Source organism: Drosophila rhopaloa, unplaced genomic scaffold (assembly GCF_018152115.1).
Source record: "Drosophila rhopaloa isolate 14029-0021.01 unplaced genomic scaffold, ASM1815211v1 contig_155, whole genome shotgun sequence".
NCBI lineage: Eukaryota > Metazoa > Arthropoda > Insecta > Diptera > Drosophilidae > Drosophila > Drosophila rhopaloa.
This window is the reverse complement of record NW_025335034.1, coordinates 4,579,646-4,597,846: the sequence shown is the minus strand read 5'-3', so window position 1 is coordinate 4,597,846 and position 18,201 is coordinate 4,579,646. Positions and strand designations below refer to the sequence as shown.

The 18,201-nt window shown below is 43.1% G+C and overlaps 4 protein-coding genes across 4 annotated transcripts; 1 reads left to right on the top strand and 3 right to left on the bottom strand.

Moving 5' to 3' along the window:
- Positions 1-57: 57 nt before the first annotated feature.
- On the bottom strand, positions 58-1,495 carry LOC108048737 (lipase 1). Its single transcript, XM_017129574.1, has 3 exons — positions 1,426-1,495; positions 675-1,370; positions 58-533 (listed from the first exon to the last, which is right to left on the bottom strand). Exons 1-3 carry the CDS (start codon positions 1,486-1,488, stop codon positions 117-119), a joined length of 1,176 nt encoding a protein of 391 aa, XP_016985063.1. The 5' UTR covers positions 1,489-1,495; the 3' UTR covers positions 58-116.
- A 507-nt stretch (positions 1,496-2,002) lies between these two features.
- LOC108048797 (CCR4-NOT transcription complex subunit 10) lies at positions 2,003-4,482 on the bottom strand. Its single transcript, XM_017129687.2, has 6 exons — positions 4,321-4,482; positions 3,497-4,252; positions 3,112-3,439; positions 2,891-2,952; positions 2,485-2,835; positions 2,003-2,425 (listed from the first exon to the last, which is right to left on the bottom strand). Exons 1-6 carry the CDS (start codon positions 4,407-4,409, stop codon positions 2,101-2,103), a joined length of 1,911 nt encoding a protein of 636 aa, XP_016985176.1. The 5' UTR covers positions 4,410-4,482; the 3' UTR covers positions 2,003-2,100.
- A 1,204-nt stretch (positions 4,483-5,686) lies between these two features.
- Positions 5,687-8,167, bottom strand: LOC108048771 (sorting nexin-12). Its single transcript, XM_017129639.2, has 3 exons — positions 7,689-8,167; positions 7,295-7,390; positions 5,687-6,519 (listed from the first exon to the last, which is right to left on the bottom strand). The coding sequence occupies exons 1-3, from the start codon at positions 7,863-7,865 to the stop codon at positions 6,289-6,291; spliced, it is 504 nt and encodes a 167-aa protein (XP_016985128.1). The 5' UTR covers positions 7,866-8,167; the 3' UTR covers positions 5,687-6,288.
- Positions 8,168-8,274: 107 nt separating this feature from the next.
- Positions 8,275-12,659, top strand: LOC108048769 (V-type proton ATPase subunit B). The gene is made up of 4 exons (XM_017129638.2): positions 8,275-8,410; positions 8,471-8,597; positions 10,194-11,455; positions 11,514-12,659. Exons 2-4 carry the CDS (start codon positions 8,525-8,527, stop codon positions 11,649-11,651), a joined length of 1,473 nt encoding a protein of 490 aa, XP_016985127.1. The 5' UTR covers positions 8,275-8,410; positions 8,471-8,524; the 3' UTR covers positions 11,652-12,659.
- The last annotated feature ends 5,542 nt before the right edge of the window (positions 12,660-18,201 follow it).

Sequence of the window (18,201 nt, the reverse complement as noted above, 5' to 3'; positions counted from 1 at the left end):
AAATTGCACTGCAACACTTAAAACATTTTTAGGGATTAACTAATTTCCCAAAAAACATTTGATAAAATCGAAATATATTTATGTAACGTAATGACAAAATAAGTTTATAAAAGCGCTTATGAATAAATATAAGCTTGGTATGGGTTAAGTTGGTCAAACTGTTGAAAAATTCTGATAATCGGTTTGTTAATCACTTCAGCGACGCTCATAGCATGCAGGAAGTCCATGTGGTGCCAAGACGTTTCATGGATGCGGTACATCTGCGCCTCGGGCAACCTAGAGGCAAAATTCAGAACATCCTCCATTCTCGTGGAAAAGTCCTGTTCACTGTAGAATATGTGGACCGGCGTCAAAGGACGGACGTTATGCAGCGGATAATCGGGAGGTGATGCGCTCCTGTATATGATTATGTTCGCCAAGATCCCGAAGTCAAACATCCTGAACTTTCCACTGTCCGTGAGCTGGATGAAGTGCTTTGGCTGGCGCGAAGAGATTCCCGCCGGATGAGTGGCCATAATCAATGGAATAATGCTCTGAAAATATATGTATGTTTTAAGCAGGGTTATATACGTATATTATATGTATATCCTGAAAACCTGGACCTCTTGTATTCCTAATTAGATACATCCCAAACTAATGGAAGTATCCTTTTTGTAGATACTTTCAGAACTCACTCTGTTTAGGTGCTCGGAAACTTGTCCGTTGGTGAGCATAAATAAGGCTGAGCAAAGCACCCTCACAACGTATTTTCCGCACAAAACCTTCATGATGGCATTCAAAATTCTGTTGTGGAACAAGAACTCGCAGTCGGGCAGTCGCATAATATAGTTCCGGAAAAGACTTTGTCCCAGCGTGGACGTGTGGCGCATGAAGACAGCCGGAGCCATCAGGATGGCGGTCTTGACCAACTGATTGTACTCCGGCCGCATGCTGAGGAGCACCACCAGCGTGGTGCAGCCCTGCGAATGTCCCACGTAGTGCACCGCTGTCTGGTTCGTGGTGGCCAAGATGTAGTCTATCGTGGCGGCCACGTCCTCTGTGCCGATCTCGTGCCAGCTGAAGCGCCAGAAGGCTTTGTCCGTGGGATCCAGAGTGATGTGGCGTCGCGAGTAGCGGGTGCCCCGCGAGTTACTTAGCCACACGTCATAGCATGCATCGGCCAACATGAAGGGTAGGGCATCACGGGGTCCGTTCACCAGGAAAACATCCGACGAGGCTGTCATTCCGTGCTGGAAGAGAACCGCCGGCTTTGGTCCTGAATGCATGCAAAACATCGAGGTCGGTATGCGAAACGCGCTGAGTATGTATCCATCTCTTGTATGCACGGTGTGTATTTCCACCGGGTAGTTGTGCGAAGCTATGATGTCGGCCTTTAAAAAGAGGATGAAAGACTTGACCTCCAATTATCGACAGCAACCCACTTACAGAAGTGATTCCGTTGGCAATATTAAGCCAGCCACATAAAATCAGAAACGTTATTTGCAGCATTTGGGGGAGTAATAACTTGTTTCTCTCATGGGTTAAACCAATTTTCCAATTACACAGCGAATTCCTCAGGTAAGTTGACAAGTAACGGTTTAACGTTATGTATTAATCAGAAACGTTATTTGCAGCATTTGGGGGAGTAATAACTTGTTTCTCTCATGGGTTAAACCAATTTTCCAATTACACAGCGAATTCCTCAGGTAAGTTGACAAGTAACGGTTTAACTTTATGTATTACGTTATGTATTTACTTGAAATCGATATAATCTGCAAATCTTTATGGTATCTGGTGTACTGTTCTCTGAAGGGGAAAGTAAATAATTTGAAATTTATTTTAAGGAATACAAATATTTTTATTGTATCCAAAATAAATTTGGAAATTCACAGCGTAGTCACACTTGCTGTTTTGTCTATAAACTCATTTTAATTGGTATTTGGCCCTATGCTTGATTTGTGAACGTTTTATCTATTAAACAATCATCCAACTATTAGTAGGTGTTTGAAAAAAACAAAAATCATTAAAAAGCATTTTGTCGATCAAGGACTTTTCTGTATTTACACTTCACATTCCATTCTCGTACTTTGATTCGGTCTAGTTATTTACACAATTTGTTGTCTAACTGGGCGTCCCGGCAGGAACAGGTCCCATCTTTAGGTCTATGAACCGTCGCAAGGCCAGCGCCTTGCCACCCACCAGCGAGTGGTTTAAGTTGGCGAGGAGTGACTTTGCTTGAGGCAGGTCGTTTTGTAGTGCCATGGCCACTGCCAGATTGTACCGCACAACGTTCTGGGCAGCGTCAACCGACTTCAGCTGCCAGTCACGCGTCTCAAAGTCGAAAGCGTTCAATGTGCCCACGAAAGTAGGGTCCAGATGGTCGCGGGCTTCGGCTGCTTTGTCCATCAGCATCAACGCCTCCCCGGCGTACATGTGACCCAGTAATCTGAAAACAGTAACGGCTTAAGAAAGGTCCCAGCTGATTTGTAAAAAACTTCATAATACTTGTGTGCATCGGAGAGACGTTCGCAGGCTAGTAGCTTTTCAGCCATCTCCAGGGCGGTCACATGATCGCCCAGGCGCAGGGAAACGAAACTGTGAGCCGCATAAATGGCGGCTAGCATGTTCTCCAACGACTCCAGGCTAACAGGTTTGGAGGGATTGCAGAAGTTATTGTCCTGGGGATGACGCCATGACTCCTGAGTGGGATCCTTTGGTTCAGGAGCCTCCACATCCTCCGAAGAGACCGCCGACATGTGGAATTTCGTCTTGTAGTGCTGCGTAAGGGTCAGGGCGCTGCGTAGGCACAATGCGGCGAACTCCAGTGTGGGTTCAGGCACTCCAGCAGACTGGGTACTAAAATTGTTCGGTTTATAAGAGGAAAGAACAAGATTTAAGAAAGATCACTTACGCATATGGCTTGGTTGTGGGCGTGGATCCTGCCTGCGACTGACGGTCCTCCTCCACCAGTTTCTATATATAAATAATATAATCGATAGTTAGAATAATTTAAGATAAGATTTGTAAAAAACAAAAAGGATATATAATTCAAATAAGTAATGGTAGCAGGAAATGAGGCAAAGATAATTCATTTTACATTTGTAATCTGTTATATGTGATTTATGAACTCACCGCCTCGTGCTCCATGATGCACGCCTCAGCCATGCGCAACCAAAGACGTGGATTGCTGTGAAACTGCTTGACGGGCACGAGGAAGCACTGGAAGGCCTCTTTGGGGCGGCGCAAATGCAGCATGGCCACGCCCAGGTTGTAGAGGATCTCGCAGGAGCGTGCCGAGCTCATAGTTTGCAGGGTGCTCTGGCGCAGATTGCGTGCCAGCTGCTGGTCGAAGTTGAGCGCGTTTTGAAAGAACTTGGCGGCTATGGCATAGTGTCTAACTCTCAGATGAATCACTCCCATGTTGTTTGCGATGCAAGTGCTCAATTGATGCGTCACATTGCTACGGAGACAACAGAATTAGCTTCCCTCAAATGTAAAACGGATAAGCAATACTCACCCAGCCTGCGTACATTCATTGTTTATGCGCATCAGCTGCTTGGCGGCCATCTGGAAGTCCTTCATGATGTAGTACTGCTGTGCCTTCAGAGCAGCGTATTCCGGCGTGCCATCCTCCTGGATGACCACCGGCTTGCGGTTCAGCACTAGTGTGATGAGTTGCAAGAGCTGCAGGCTGCCGCCCAGACCAGGTACTGCCCCCTCCACAGCAGTTCCCCCAGGCGTGGACACCACTGTGATGGGCGTGGACACCGGCGGAGAAGCTGAAGTACTGCCAGCAGGGTCGTCGGTGGGGTTGCTGCTGGGCGCAGTGGCCACCAGATTGAGCTTGTACTGCAAGTAGTCCAGAAAGGCCTCAGCACGGTTTAGCTGATTAGTAGCCAGCAGAAGCTGGAGCTGCAGTGTGGCTACCAGCGCTGCCATGGCCTTCTCTAGTGCTTCCAGTCGGGCCACCAGAGGCGCCAGTTTCTCCAGCGCTGTGCCAAACATGTGGCGATGGTAGTAAATTACCGCCCTGTTGTATCGGGCAACCGTGGCGGCGGCGGCTCCTTGCTTGAGGCTCAGACCGCTGGACGCCTCTCCCGGGACATCAGCGTCGGCGGTTAGGGCCTCCAGTTCTTTCAGCAGGACGGCGTGCTGGGTGCAACCGGTCTTGTGGTAGCTGACCACCGCCCGGTTGTGCCGCAAGACGGGACCACTGCTCTCGCCGCGTGTCTCTAGCTCCTGAAGCAGCTCCAAGCAGCGATCGAACTCCGAGCTGAAAGGCGAAGAAGAAGGAAAGCGGTTACAAGTCCGATTACCGGTGTAAACCACGTGCCCACTTACTTGTTGAACTCCTCGTGTGCCTGGCACAGCAGACTGTAGTTCTCGTCCTCGCCGGCCTGCGTTTTGGTGGGAGAATCCGCCGAGTCCATGCCAAAAATAAATAAAAACAAAAAACCAACTCCGATTAATCGCTGACACTTTGCTGGTGTTGGACAGCGCGTCTAAAATCAGGAAATCAGTGCTGGAAAATGTGACTCAGAGAGAAACACAGTTAAAGAAGAAGAGTTGGCGGTTCTTTGTTTTTTTTTTAAAGAAAATTGTAATATCTCATACTCATTTTTCTTTATAAAACAAAATGTTCAATATTTTTTTTTTATTTGTGAAAATTTTGTTGCACTTAAAATGTCATTTATTGTTATAAAAAGTATTAAGTTAAAAATGTAAAATGGAAATTGACTATATTTTGTCGATAAATGGTTTTTATACCTTTGCAGAGGGTAATATAATTTTACACAAAAGTGTCCGACTCAATAAAGAATATATATTTAAGATCAGCACAACCAGGAGTGATGATAAAGCTATGGCCGGCTGTCCGATTCTAATCGAACTACTCTATTAGTTTAAAAAGTTATTAAATTAAAACTTCCAAAAAGTCTTATTTATTTTCATAAAGCTTTTCTACATTTACAGAGGTCTACATCAAATAGCTCTAATATAAACGATTGAAAACTTTATCGGAAAATCGACATAGCTTCATTATTTTTTAACATAAACGCATAAAAATATAGTCGTTTTAAAGAATATTTATTTTTTTGTAACATTTTTGTCACACCTTGGACTGTATATATATACATAACGCTTCGCCTAGTTCTAACTTCTCGTACATACATCAATGTGTGTGAAATATTAATAACCTTTGCATGAATCAATCACCAGCAGACCCAAACACTTTTAAACTTCTTGAAACTTTGAATGAGTTTTAAGTATTTTTCAATTATCTCATGGAAACCATTCGAAGGGCATCGGCTATTTCATCAAACAAGCAGATGTTTTTTTTGTTAAAATACTTTTTCAATTTTGTTCTTTAGGTAATGCAAAATATGATATGAAAATTGAATTACTCCATGGGAAACATACATATATTTTGACGAATAGAAAAGAACACGTAGCCATTGTATACTTTTTATCAGGAACGCTTACCTGGGCTTAGTTTTAGAACCACACTTATCGCCAAGTAAAAATAGCTCTTCCAAAAAAAACTATATACAATGTAAGAACAAAATGTATTGCTCAGTGCTTCTTATACGTTACAATATCTTGAGATAAACCAAGCTGTTGGCAATCGTCAAAATATTTGCATTCATGCACTTTAGTTCGATAACGCTTTATCCTCCCCGTGCACTGTGCAAATAATATCAGCAGTTGCTTATTTTTGAATTATTTTAATTTGATTCGAAGTACAATATTATTCACTAAACTGTTTCAAAATATTCAATAATTTGCATACATTTAAAGGGATCGGATTTCGGGTTCAGGATCGCTCCCTTATTTTATTTGCTGCTTCATTACCGCTGCAATGGGTCAAAACGAAGAAACTGAGGATCGGGAAAATGGGGGAGGGACAGCTCCAACTTCCGAAACTCATTTAGCAAGGGGCGTGGTAGGCATGTCTTATGTACACTATTCGTAAATATCTGTATTGTATATAATATATATGTATGTATATTTTTATGTATACCATATAAACTTGAATTTAGCATTATAAATTCCCAATGCTGGTTGTAACTAGTCCCCGGGGGGTGAGAGGGGCTCAACATTAACTGAGCAGCAGCACTTCCTCCTCGTATCGCGTCGCATAATAAACATATCCCTTCTACTCCACCCTCGCTCCTCTGCTTATCCTCCAATCTAGCCAAGCACACACATTCACACGGCTTCCCTAAAGATTTCGTAGCGGGTTTGTTCGTTCGAGTTTTTGCTTCATTGCATTGCTATGGTTATGGGTTTTGATTGCTCCGGATTCGCTACTTATGTGTTGCGAATCTTGCCGGGCACATAGTTCTTATCGATGACGTTTTCCTGCAGGAACATGTGCAGGCAGCGCTCGTTCTGCGCCAGCGGATGTCCGGCTATCTTGTTGATAAAGCCCTCCAGTCCCTTGCGCCGTTCCTCGATGAAACTCTCGTCAAAGATGCCCTCGTCGCCGCGGAAGGGCATCTGGCGCTTCCAGGCTTTTCCCGGGAGTGGGGGCACAACGATCTACGGGAAAATTTACTTGATTTAATAATGTTCATGCGTATATCGGAGCTTCCGTTTTCACTTTCACAGATAATGCTAGTAATCGCTTTTGCCTGTTGTAACTATTCAAGTGGCTTCTTGGAGATATGTAAGTAAATAAACTAGACAACATTATATGTTTGTTATTTCATGAAGTGGTGTTTCTACCTAAATTTTTTACATGTACATAATGTACAAATGAATTTTACTTTCTAATGAAACTATAAACAGTATTAAGCAAATGACGCTAACGACAAACAATATCCAATATTAATATTATTGTATCAAATCAGCTGTTATGTCTCTTGGAAATTAAGCTACTTTAGGCACTGTGGGAAATTACACATCAAAGAAGTTTGCATAATAGTACCTATGTATATTTTTAAAACTTTATAGTTTGTATACTTTTTTTTTTAGCACGAAACCGATTTACCATTTAGTATTGTATATTGTATATTAATGCTATGTCTTTAGAGCATGTTTCTTTGGTAGATTTTTTAAGTTATCCAAAGTTTTCTGTTATTTATGAGCCAGAAAACTGCTCCTAACTCAAGACTAGCTATATGTGAGGAAATTTACTATGAAAAAATAAATATTTAAAATATTTAAAAACCCTGTGACTTAGAAAGAATTGTGAAAACCGCAGAGATTTGTGAGATTCTTGTGGCCGGGAACAGTTCCTAACTTTAGCAGAATCCTATGAAACTATGTGAAAGTAAGAAAGGAGGCTCTCCGGATGTTTTCCTGGTCGACGCACCTTGCTGTCCCGCTCCAGTTCGTTCCGCAGCCACTCGAAATCGCTGTAGCGCCTTCGCACGCTGGACTCCTTCACCTTGAACACGGGCAGATTGGTCTGGAATGCAAAAATGGATTTGGATCCAATCATAGTTCTTTGAGAGGGGACTGGGATTAAGGTAAGGCGCCCGCATGCCGGGTTCCGTGACCGTGACTCAAGCCCCGAATCAGTGCCCTGCACTTGTGACTAATGTTTATCGCCCGGTTCGCTTTATAGGCGTATCACCCGCACACACACACGCGTACTAGTGCGCAAAGCGAGACAAAGTCGCACGTATGTGTGGACACGAATTCCAGCGATAATCAATGGTTTTCGGGGCACTTTCGGGTGTTACGCCCCCATGAAGATCACTCACCCGCATCCGGACCTCGTAGTCCGTGTAGCGCTTCTTGCCCGCCGCCATGGTGGTAAGCGGATTGACCACGTCGATCTCCAGGAAGTTGGCGGGCACAGCGTAGGCATCGTCCAGCGTTTGCTTCTTCACGTTCAAACGGCGGGTGGCATCGGCGGTTCCATCGGACTCAACCATCATAGTGGTAATGCCAGGGGCTCCGGATCGGCGGAGATATAGACGCCCCTTTTATCGGATGCAAGAAACGGGTTTTGCACTCTGTGCAGCTCTTTGTGTTCTTTGTCGGAGACTCTTTGTATTCGATCCTCCTCCGTTCTGGTTCTGTTTTTTGCTTGTCCTACGTAACACTCGATTTTTTGGGGGTTCCCAACGGCCGCAGCGTGTAAACAACTATTGTAATTTAATTAAAATTGTTCCATTAAAAAAACTTTCCAATAATTAACAGAGCTCTGTTGGTTAACATGCGACACTGCCTAGTGCTGGATTTTTTAGTACATTTAACAGCCCACCCAGGGTTGCATTCGCCACAGTAACAGTGTTGGTAAGCTGCGCAGTTAGAAGTCCCTAGCGCCTGACGGGTCATGTGACGGCACGTGACGTCACAGCAGATTCAGATTCAGCAATACTTTTCAGTTCCAGAGCAATTTTTCCTCGTACTCGCAACGACTTCGCAGGCCAAAATTTTGCGTGTGTGTCGCTCAGTACTGTTTCGTAGCTGAAAAATTGTACGTGCCCATCGTCGCTTATAAAACAGCCTAGTGCTAAAAAGTTATTACTATTTGCAGCTCGAAATTTGCAGTGCACTTTCAAGGTAGAGGCGCAGAAAAAGTCTAGCCAAGATGAACGCCCAACAAGCCCAGCGGGAACATGTCCTCGCCGTCTCTCGAGACTTTATCTCCCAGCCCCGCTTGAGTGAGTAAACTTTCGGAATTATTAAATAAGTGAAAAAGTTAAGAACTGCATTCGAAGCGTAATTAAGTGCCAGATAAATTGAAAAAGAAAAAGCCAAAAGTCCGCCATGACAGTTTGCACGAATCTGGTGTGAGGCGGAGCAGAGAAAAAATCAATAAGCTCTTGCGACACCCACTAAAACAGGGAATTCTTCAGATACCAAGCTAATTGACTAGAATATTGTTGAAAATAGTGCTGCATAGATCTACTACATCTACTTCACAGCCCCGCGGAGCACCCCCATTATCATGGTTAACTCTTATTGAAAATTTTCGCCGTCACATGACCGTTCGCTGCTCAGCTGTTTGCTTTTGCCATTCAGAGCGCACATTCAAAGGCACCTGACTGCGAACGGGGTGGGTGGCGAAATGGGCGATAGGTCGCCTCGGATTTTAACTACTTTTTATCGATGGTGTCAATTCCATTATTATTCATTTTGAAAGGTTACATATTCATATTTTGTCATTGTACTGCCTTCTAATAAATGATTATTTACCAGCTTAATAATTACTTACATTATTATATTTAAGAAAAAAAGTCGGTCCAAAATAAAACAACAGCTTACGTGATTTTTGCAGTTCGATTAGCTTGTTTTTTCTACTTTATCTTTCCCTGAATTTTGCATTCCCTTTTTGCTATCTATATCTTATAAGATTCCCACTGCAGCTCGTGGCTAGGGCTAAAAACCAGTTGGACAGTCAGCTGACACAATTTACCCTCCCCCTCGCACCCACACTAGTCTTTTGACGTTTGCTTTCTTATCAGATTCTAACTTTCATGTGAGCATTGCGCGACTCGTGTTTTTTGTTGTAACTAAATCATATTGAAAGTTAAAGAAAGCAATGTGCTACAAATGAAACTTACCTATTTAAAATATAGTTTTATTAAAAATGAAGCTTTGAGAAAAAGCAATTATTAAATAAAAGAATTAAACTTTACTTGAAGTCTATTCTTGCTCTAGTTTATTATTTCCCGGTGGAAAAAACCGTAAATTTTCATTACAATACAAATACCCTTATTTATGACTATTTTAGTGATTAAATTTATCATTCGTTAAACATGTTATGAAACAGCGAAATGTTATACCGGTTTTTATTTTTATGGTTAGTCACATAATAAAATTTTCTTAGTACATTTTAGAAAAAATAGAATAGGAAGGTAATTAAAAACAAAACATACTCTCTCTTCCAGCCCTCTTGAGCAACGTAGATTTAGTTTAGCCACATGACAACTCCAAAATTAAAATTAATATTTCACTTATTAAGATCAATTAGATGATTTTTACATATTCAATTTGACGAGATACCAGCTTTTCATTAGAAATACCATTAAGGTCAAATCTATATTTTCGAACATTTAAATATTAAATTATAGAAAAAAGTTAACCATGATTAAGTACCAAAAATGACGAAGAATTAGAAAAATAGGATCTTTTTTAATTATAATTTCAGTCCTCAAATTCATACATGAGTTACTAAGCCAAATGACTTTAATTTTCAACACGTTTTTTCATCATGCTAAAACATTATTCTTTGAACCCTTTGTTTTTTACCACAGCCTACAAGACGGTATCTGGTGTGAACGGTCCCCTGGTCATCCTCGATGAGGTCAAGTTCCCCAAGTTCGCCGAGATCGTGCAGCTGCGCCTTGCTGACGGCACCGTGCGCTCCGGACAGGTACTCGAGGTGAGCGGCTCCAAGGCCGTGGTGCAGGTGTTCGAGGGCACCTCGGGCATCGATGCCAAGAACACGCTCTGCGAGTTCACCGGCGACATCCTGCGTACGCCCGTGTCCGAGGATATGTTGGGCCGTGTGTTCAACGGATCCGGCAAGCCCATCGACAAGGGACCCCCAATCCTGGCCGAGGACTTCCTGGACATCCAGGGCCAGCCTATCAACCCCTGGTCGCGTATCTACCCCGAGGAGATGATCCAGACCGGAATCTCCGCCATCGATGTGATGAACTCAATTGCCCGTGGTCAGAAGATCCCCATCTTCTCCGCCGCCGGTCTGCCCCACAACGAAATCGCCGCCCAGATCTGTCGTCAGGCCGGTCTCGTCAAGCTGCCGGGCAAGTCCGTGCTGGATGACCACACCGACAACTTCGCCATTGTGTTCGCCGCTATGGGTGTCAACATGGAGACGGCCCGCTTCTTCAAGCAGGACTTCGAGGAGAACGGCTCCATGGAGAACGTGTGCTTGTTCTTGAACTTGGCCAACGATCCGACCATCGAGCGTATCATCACTCCCCGTCTGGCTCTGACCGCCGCCGAGTTCTTGGCCTACCAGTGCGAGAAGCACGTGCTGGTCATTCTTACCGACATGTCCTCGTACGCTGAGGCCCTGCGTGAGGTGTCCGCTGCCCGTGAGGAGGTTCCCGGCCGTCGTGGTTTCCCCGGTTACATGTACACCGATTTGGCCACCATCTACGAGCGCGCCGGTCGTGTGGAGGGTCGCAACGGCTCCATCACCCAGATCCCCATTCTGACTATGCCTAACGACGATATTACCCATCCCATTCCCGATTTGACTGGTTACATTACCGAGGGCCAGATCTACGTGGACCGTCAGCTGCACAACAGACAGATCTACCCACCAGTCAACGTGCTGCCGTCGCTGTCGCGTCTGATGAAGTCCGCCATCGGCGAGGGCATGACCCGCAAGGACCACTCGGACGTGTCCAACCAGCTGTACGCTTGCTACGCCATCGGCAAGGACGTGCAGGCCATGAAGGCCGTGGTGGGAGAGGAGGCCCTGACGCCCGACGATCTGCTGTATCTGGAGTTCTTGACCAAGTTCGAGAAGAACTTCATCTCGCAGGTGAGTTAAAAGAAGGGTATTTTTGTTTACTGGTTTTAAATCTTCCTTACTTTTACAGGGCAACTACGAGAACCGCACTGTCTTCGAATCCCTGGACATCGGCTGGCAGCTGCTGCGTATCTTCCCCAAGGAGATGCTTAAGCGTATCCCGGCCTCCATCCTGGCCGAATTCTACCCTAGGGACTCGCGCCATTAGACTCTGTTTATTGTTTTGTTTTTGATTTTTGTCCAAAATTTTGTTTCATTCATAATTTAAGCTGGCGGCGGCGCATCGTGCGGCGCGTCTCCACCTCCTGCAATATCCCGCTGTGTATGCGTCTATATATACATAAACCCCAATACAACCACAAAATATCTAAACTACGTTGAGACCCTGGGTTTGTGTATCTCGGAGCGCCCCAGCGTAGCCAAAACAATAACTAGTTAAATATCGTCCAAGCGAGCAAACCTACTCTAAAGTGTGTTTTAGTATTGATGTCCCGTCTTGCAATGTACATAAATTGAATTGCTTAATGATTGTCGTTACTCCCGCCAACACACTGACGTTTAATTTCATTTGTTAAAGTTTACTATTTTTGTTAGGTTTTAAGTGTGTGTGCTCTTTGAATTGTTTATAATTTTCCTAATCATTTTCGCATAAAGAATCGTAGCATTCCAACAAAAATTAATAATCGCCTATTTGTCTTACTTTCGTTTGCTCCCGTTTTGTTCGTTCTTACGTTAGACGTTTCACCAGTTCGCACAAGTATTAAACACTCCCCCCGGCCCCTGTTTTCCGTAATGCCCCCGTCCCTGCACCGAAACCTTGTGAACAATTTGTACAGCAACTCAACTAAACAATGGAATATTAAGTGCAAAAACAATGCTTTAATGCAAATAACGTTTTAAATGTGGAAATCTACAAAAAGTATAAAGATCTATGAAATACTGTTTGTTTCTTTGTCTCTAAATTAATGAATATTACATAAAGTTGCATAAATTAATATGTATTTGTTTGTTGTCTCTGGTCACAAGAGTGAATGGGGAAATGTTCTATGATACGGCCCAATCATTTCAGCAACGACAACTTAATAATCATGAACACAGCCGAAACAATAAATGTTGAAATAATATGTATTTAAAGAAACTAAATAGTTCATGTATATGTATAATTATAGAACATATAAATGATGAATAAACTACACACCAAATCATGTTAAAAAAATCATTAATGTTTATTTCGAGTATGGGCATTTTACATCTAATTGGGGTCATGTTAAATTTTTAAAAATATATTTGTTTAATCCTTTTGTCATTTGAGATCATTGATTTACCATGACAAACAAATGCTCCTTGAAAATCTATAAAAGTTGTCCAAAATTAATTGACTGGCAAAGCGGTGCATTAATTCAACATTCGTTTAACATTCTTGTCTATACTCCACTGTTGCTTTTAACAGAACTGAAAGCTTCAAAAGTGTTTTTAGTTCTTTTGGGTTTATTGACTTATCGAAAGCTCTTAACTACAGTGGTTATTTTCATTTATTGGTAAAAATTGATTATTTTAAGATCGGGTCAAAACTATTTAAAATTTTTTTTGTAAAGTTAATATAAAAACTATTTGGTAAGTAAACATTGGGGTACATAAAAAGGCAATAGAATCATGCACTCAAATTTTGCAGACTTTGGATAATATTATCTTGGTTTATTTAAAATACCCATTGCCATTTTTAATAATATTTGACAATTTTGAATGTTAAAAGAAAGTAGTAGAAATCTAAAAAAGATCAACGACTTATTTATCGAGTGACTTTTTTTATTTGTCATTGCACAACTTTCTTGTATTTTTGCTAATAAATTTATGCATAAAAGATCAAATTTCAGATATAAAGGGATATTTAAAACTTTTAATCAGATGGTTATTGTAAGCCAGTCCAAAGACACGAATAAACGATGTGTTTTTTTTGGAATTCCAGAGCGATTCCTATAGGCGCTCCTTAAGACACCACCTAATCTCTACCCACCACTTAAGAGCGCTGGACACGCTGAGCTCCTCGCATTGGACAAGTTTCCCATTGACTTTGCAAATTTATGCAATTATGACAAAGTTTTTAATGAGTTCTAAATGAAGTTAAAAATTCGGTTGACGCCAGTGGTTTGATGGTGTAAAATACACCCACTGGTTGAGAGTACACCAAACAAAACTTTCTTGGCCCCAACAAAAAAATGGTCAACACAACGCAAAAGTTTGAGCCAATCGCTTGAACCTCCTCTGTCTTTTTTTGTTTGGTTTAATTTCTGTAATCAAAGCGATGCTTGACTGGTTGAAAATGGCAAGCTGTTAAGGTTGCTGCAATTTAAGCGGCTTAAAAAAGCCGGAATGCTTAGACAAAGGGCCCTGGCCACGCCCCCAGCAAGGCTATCTGGGACAATTGGCCGCCCACTGCGCAAAGGATTCCTATCTGTATCTAGACTGCAGCACAGTGGGCTTATGACAAGGCTACTGATGGGCAATGTCAAAAGCTCGGGCTCAAGTGGGGGCTGAAAACGAGGACCAGGATGCAGTCCCGGTGCGAGCTCATTTCGAGACATTTGTCTGGCATCATTAGGGGCCCCAGCTCGTCAAAGTTCACGGTCATGGTCAATGCAAACTCGGCCCACTTGGCAGACACAGCCCCACACCGCCCCGCCATCCATACGTCGCCTCGTTTCCGGTCGATTTATGCGCCAACCCCAAGCCACTTAGACAGCTGGCAGCGTCCCAAGACGTCGTCTTTGCGGGCAGGATGCGGCTGTGGCCACGAAATCGGTGCGATTAATGAACTCGCGCAAAGGATTCGTTAATACGCGTTTGCCAAACGTTTGAATGCGGATTTTAATGAGCACACACCCGCACTTAAAACAATTTGCAGGTCTTTAAAAGATGCAATCTTAGTTTTGTTAGATAAATATTAAGAACAGATTATGGGCAATACCTAAAATAGATTCTGAGGATAATCGTTAAATTAATTAATAATGTTTTTTTATTATACAGAAAACATTCAAAGGGGTTTACTAGCATGGAAAATACTTTTTTTAATGGTGATCCTAACAATATTTTCTTGAATTTTTTAAAACACTCAGGAAATAACAATTTCAAAATTGCAAACCTTTAATACTAAGAGAAAATTACATTAAATTTTGATTAAACTAAATGGCTAAATTTATTAACAACTTTGATTTAAATTTGTTTAATCAGGAGTTTGTTTCTTACACTCTTAAATTTTATTAAAAAATGTTGATGCAATATCATTAATTTTTCAAGTGCACGCAGGCTGAAGGATAACCTAAGACATGAAGCCAGCAATCAGTGGGCAATGCCAAGGTCTTCGTTCATCCCCAGAGCTCGGGTGCTCGTGTGTGAATTTGTGGGATTCATAAGCACCTCCTGCCGGGCTTATAATTAATGTGCCCTGGTGGCGCCGAAAATGCGGCAAGTAAATCATCTAATTAACTCATTAGCAATGAATGCCAGCTCCAGTTCCATTTGCAGTCCTATATCCTGTCGCCTTCGATGCCATTGAGTGGCTGGGAAATTGATGTGCCCAGGAGTTGCTTAGGACACGGAGGATGCTCCACCTTCCGGGCGAGTGGCGACCGATTTAACACTTTGGCAAAGGTCCGGGTGCGGGACCCCCATGTGTCAAGCGTCTGTCACCCAGGTCGAGCCGGGTCCGGCCAGCTCGCTCGTGCGTCTCATTCGATACAGTCCGGCTGACAGGTCCTCCGGAGGAGGTGGGGTCCAGGCAGACGGTCAGACAATCCTCCCTTCGAAATGAAACTGAAATAGTTGGCTGGAACTTCGACCGGCCTGTCGGTTCCATAATTTGTGTGCCGGGGATTTGTGCATTGCTCGGATTTGGGACAGCTTAACTAAATAAATCACACAAAGGAGCCGGCAAGGAAAGCCCACAAACTTGTCTGGCTTGACCCGAAGGCGATATTTTATAAAGCGGACGGTCGTCTTGTTGTTGTGCATTAAATATTAAACAAATCGACACCGCCGCCGCCGCCGCCGCCGACGCCGCCAACAGCTTGATGGAGTTGCCCTGCCGGACGGACGCTGCAGGATATTTATCCTGCTGCTTAGTTAAGCCCGGATCGCAGATAATTCGATGCGTCACGGGCGACGAGCAGTGGCGGAATCTGGTAAATTGGACCGGCGACGAGTGGGGCAGCATTCTGCAGCATAAGCATAAAAACAAATGGGGACCTCGTTCCCCGTCCAAATAGCATTTGTTGTGCGTGTGTCCCCCTGACATTAAAGGCCTCGCTGGGTGACTATATCACTTGAAAAAATGTTTGGCCTATTATTATTGCGTATTCGTATTTATTATTTTAGAAGTCTTTAAGCATCTTATTAGAATTATTTTCATTATAATAAATTATTTTGGCTACTTACTATATTTGTAACTTGTAGCATCATACGTTTTTTTAATTATTAAAAATAATAACTTTAAATAAGATAGTATTCTTTATTTAAAGATTTAGTAAATAGTTTTCGACTTTTCTTTACTTTAACAACTTACTAAATATTTAAAAAATCTTTAAAAGGGATTCGTTTTAATCCTAACTCTTTAAATGTGTGAATTTGGGCCATCATCGATATAAACGCAAAATGTTTTTAAAAGTTAGATTGAATCAAATAACATTATATTTTATTACAATCGAGATATAAACAAATGGAAAAAGTAAATTAACTTAATAAACACATTAAACGAATATTTTGTTGAGTGTTCCCCCTCCGATTTCCCCCGGTTTTTTGGCTTTGAGTCAGATTTCCGTCTTCGGTTCTGTGCCTAATTGTAGTTTGATTTTCATGCGTATCGAATGCTCGGCGGATGGGGCAAAACTTCTGGGAACAAACCAATCCGAACTGGGCCAATTGTTGACGTCCCATGGCATTTAATGGCATCCTAAGATTACCGGGCCACGAACGTGCTCCAATATCAAAGCGGACGAGTTCGATATTAACGGGCTCCCCGGACGCCAGGACACCTTCTAATTGCGACCCTTTTGCTTATCACTCATCGTCATTTCATTCCACATCCGCCCCGAAGTCACAAAGAAAAAGGGTCGGCTCATAAGCTGGCAAAGCAAAGGGCTTTTCTTTGCTCTTTTTGGCCATTTTCTCGGGCTTTAAAGTCCGGCATTTACTGGGCTAATTCATTGTTCGGTCCGACTTTGCCTTGACTCGCATTACATTTGCTTTGTGTCAGCGGGTGTTTAATTCAATAACCAGACTGATGGAAAAAGTAAATGCAAACAATCGGAACGAGGTGGTGAGAAAAATCCTTAAAAAATAAAAAAACATTATACCGAATTGGGCACAAGTCCCTCTGCAACATATAAATATTTATTTAACAATTTACTGTTTCCATTTGTTGGCTTTTCCTTTTTTCGGATGCTGTGTGTGCGTGGCGGATTGTCACGTCAATCAGGATCTCGTTTTTTGATGTTACTCCTCTGGCTCCCCAGGATATTCAATTTTTGGCTTTTGTGTCGAGCTCGTTTTTGCCATTTGGCCTTTGTTTTGCCTATAATGTGCATGTTTTTGCCTGGACATGTGCGACCATGTCTGCCCTGCCCCATGCGGCGTATACGTGATGTGTGCAGAGTGCTCGCCAAATGCATTTCGGTAGTTTCAATTGAGTTTTCAGCGACTCAATGACGGTTTGATTGTGTGTTGCAAATGGAAGTTGGTTGGGTTTTTTCCGGAAAATGTACGCACTTTAGCGTTGGCCTCTGTTTACATTCCCCTCATCTATGGTCTGCACCGTTTTCCGAATTAAATCTCTGGCCCCTAAAAAGTTGAATCGAACTGGGAATCACAAGTTGAAGGCACTCCATCCGCTGCCATAAACTAGATTAAGTGCACGCTCAAAGACACGCAGTCGAGCTTGCCAAATTACCATAATTTGGATTGCCGAGTTACTTTGCACCCACACATATTCCTGAGAAACTGCAAGTATACACAGATTGCGAGTTTGGCAAGGAGCGGAAGCGGGCGGATGGGGGGCTATGGGTGGGTATTTTAAGGGGTCGGAAGCGAACATCAAATTGCAAATTGCGCGTACTAACTTGCAACATAAACTCGTTTATGCGACAGCCTGCGCGGGGGTGTCTCTCCCCACATGTGAGCCATTTCTATATAAGATATTTTACGGGCGCCCCATAAGTGCGCCGTACTTTTGCTTAGCTGACTTGGCTGACTTGGCCCCGACAGCTCTGTATTGGCAAGAATGTATGCAAATTGCAGTTACATGTCGAAAATTTGCATTCGCCGCGCACCGTTATGAATAAATCACACTCATAATGCACTTGATGCTCAGGAGAAATCGATGCCAGTCACTCATCCGCGCATCTCCAGCCGCTTCCACATCCGCATCCCCATCCGTATCCGTATCCGCATCCGCAAGATGCCGAAACAGTCAGCGAAGGAAACCGAGTTTTCCATTAAACATATTAAAAATGATCAGGAAAAAATGTGCCAGGTACGCGCCTTCAAATTACTTCCGCGACAGCAACGGAAACGGAAGTTGCCGGGCGGGAGAAGATTTCGCCTTTCACTGCTGCTCCCGCTGCTCCACGGCCAATGAAATTTCAATAGGTTAATATAAATTGCAAATTACATTAAACAGATTATGGAACACTCACTCAGATAGACAGCAGGCAGCTCCTCGAGGCTCCTTGCCGCCTGCTGCCGGGGCACTTCTCCCGTCGCCTGAT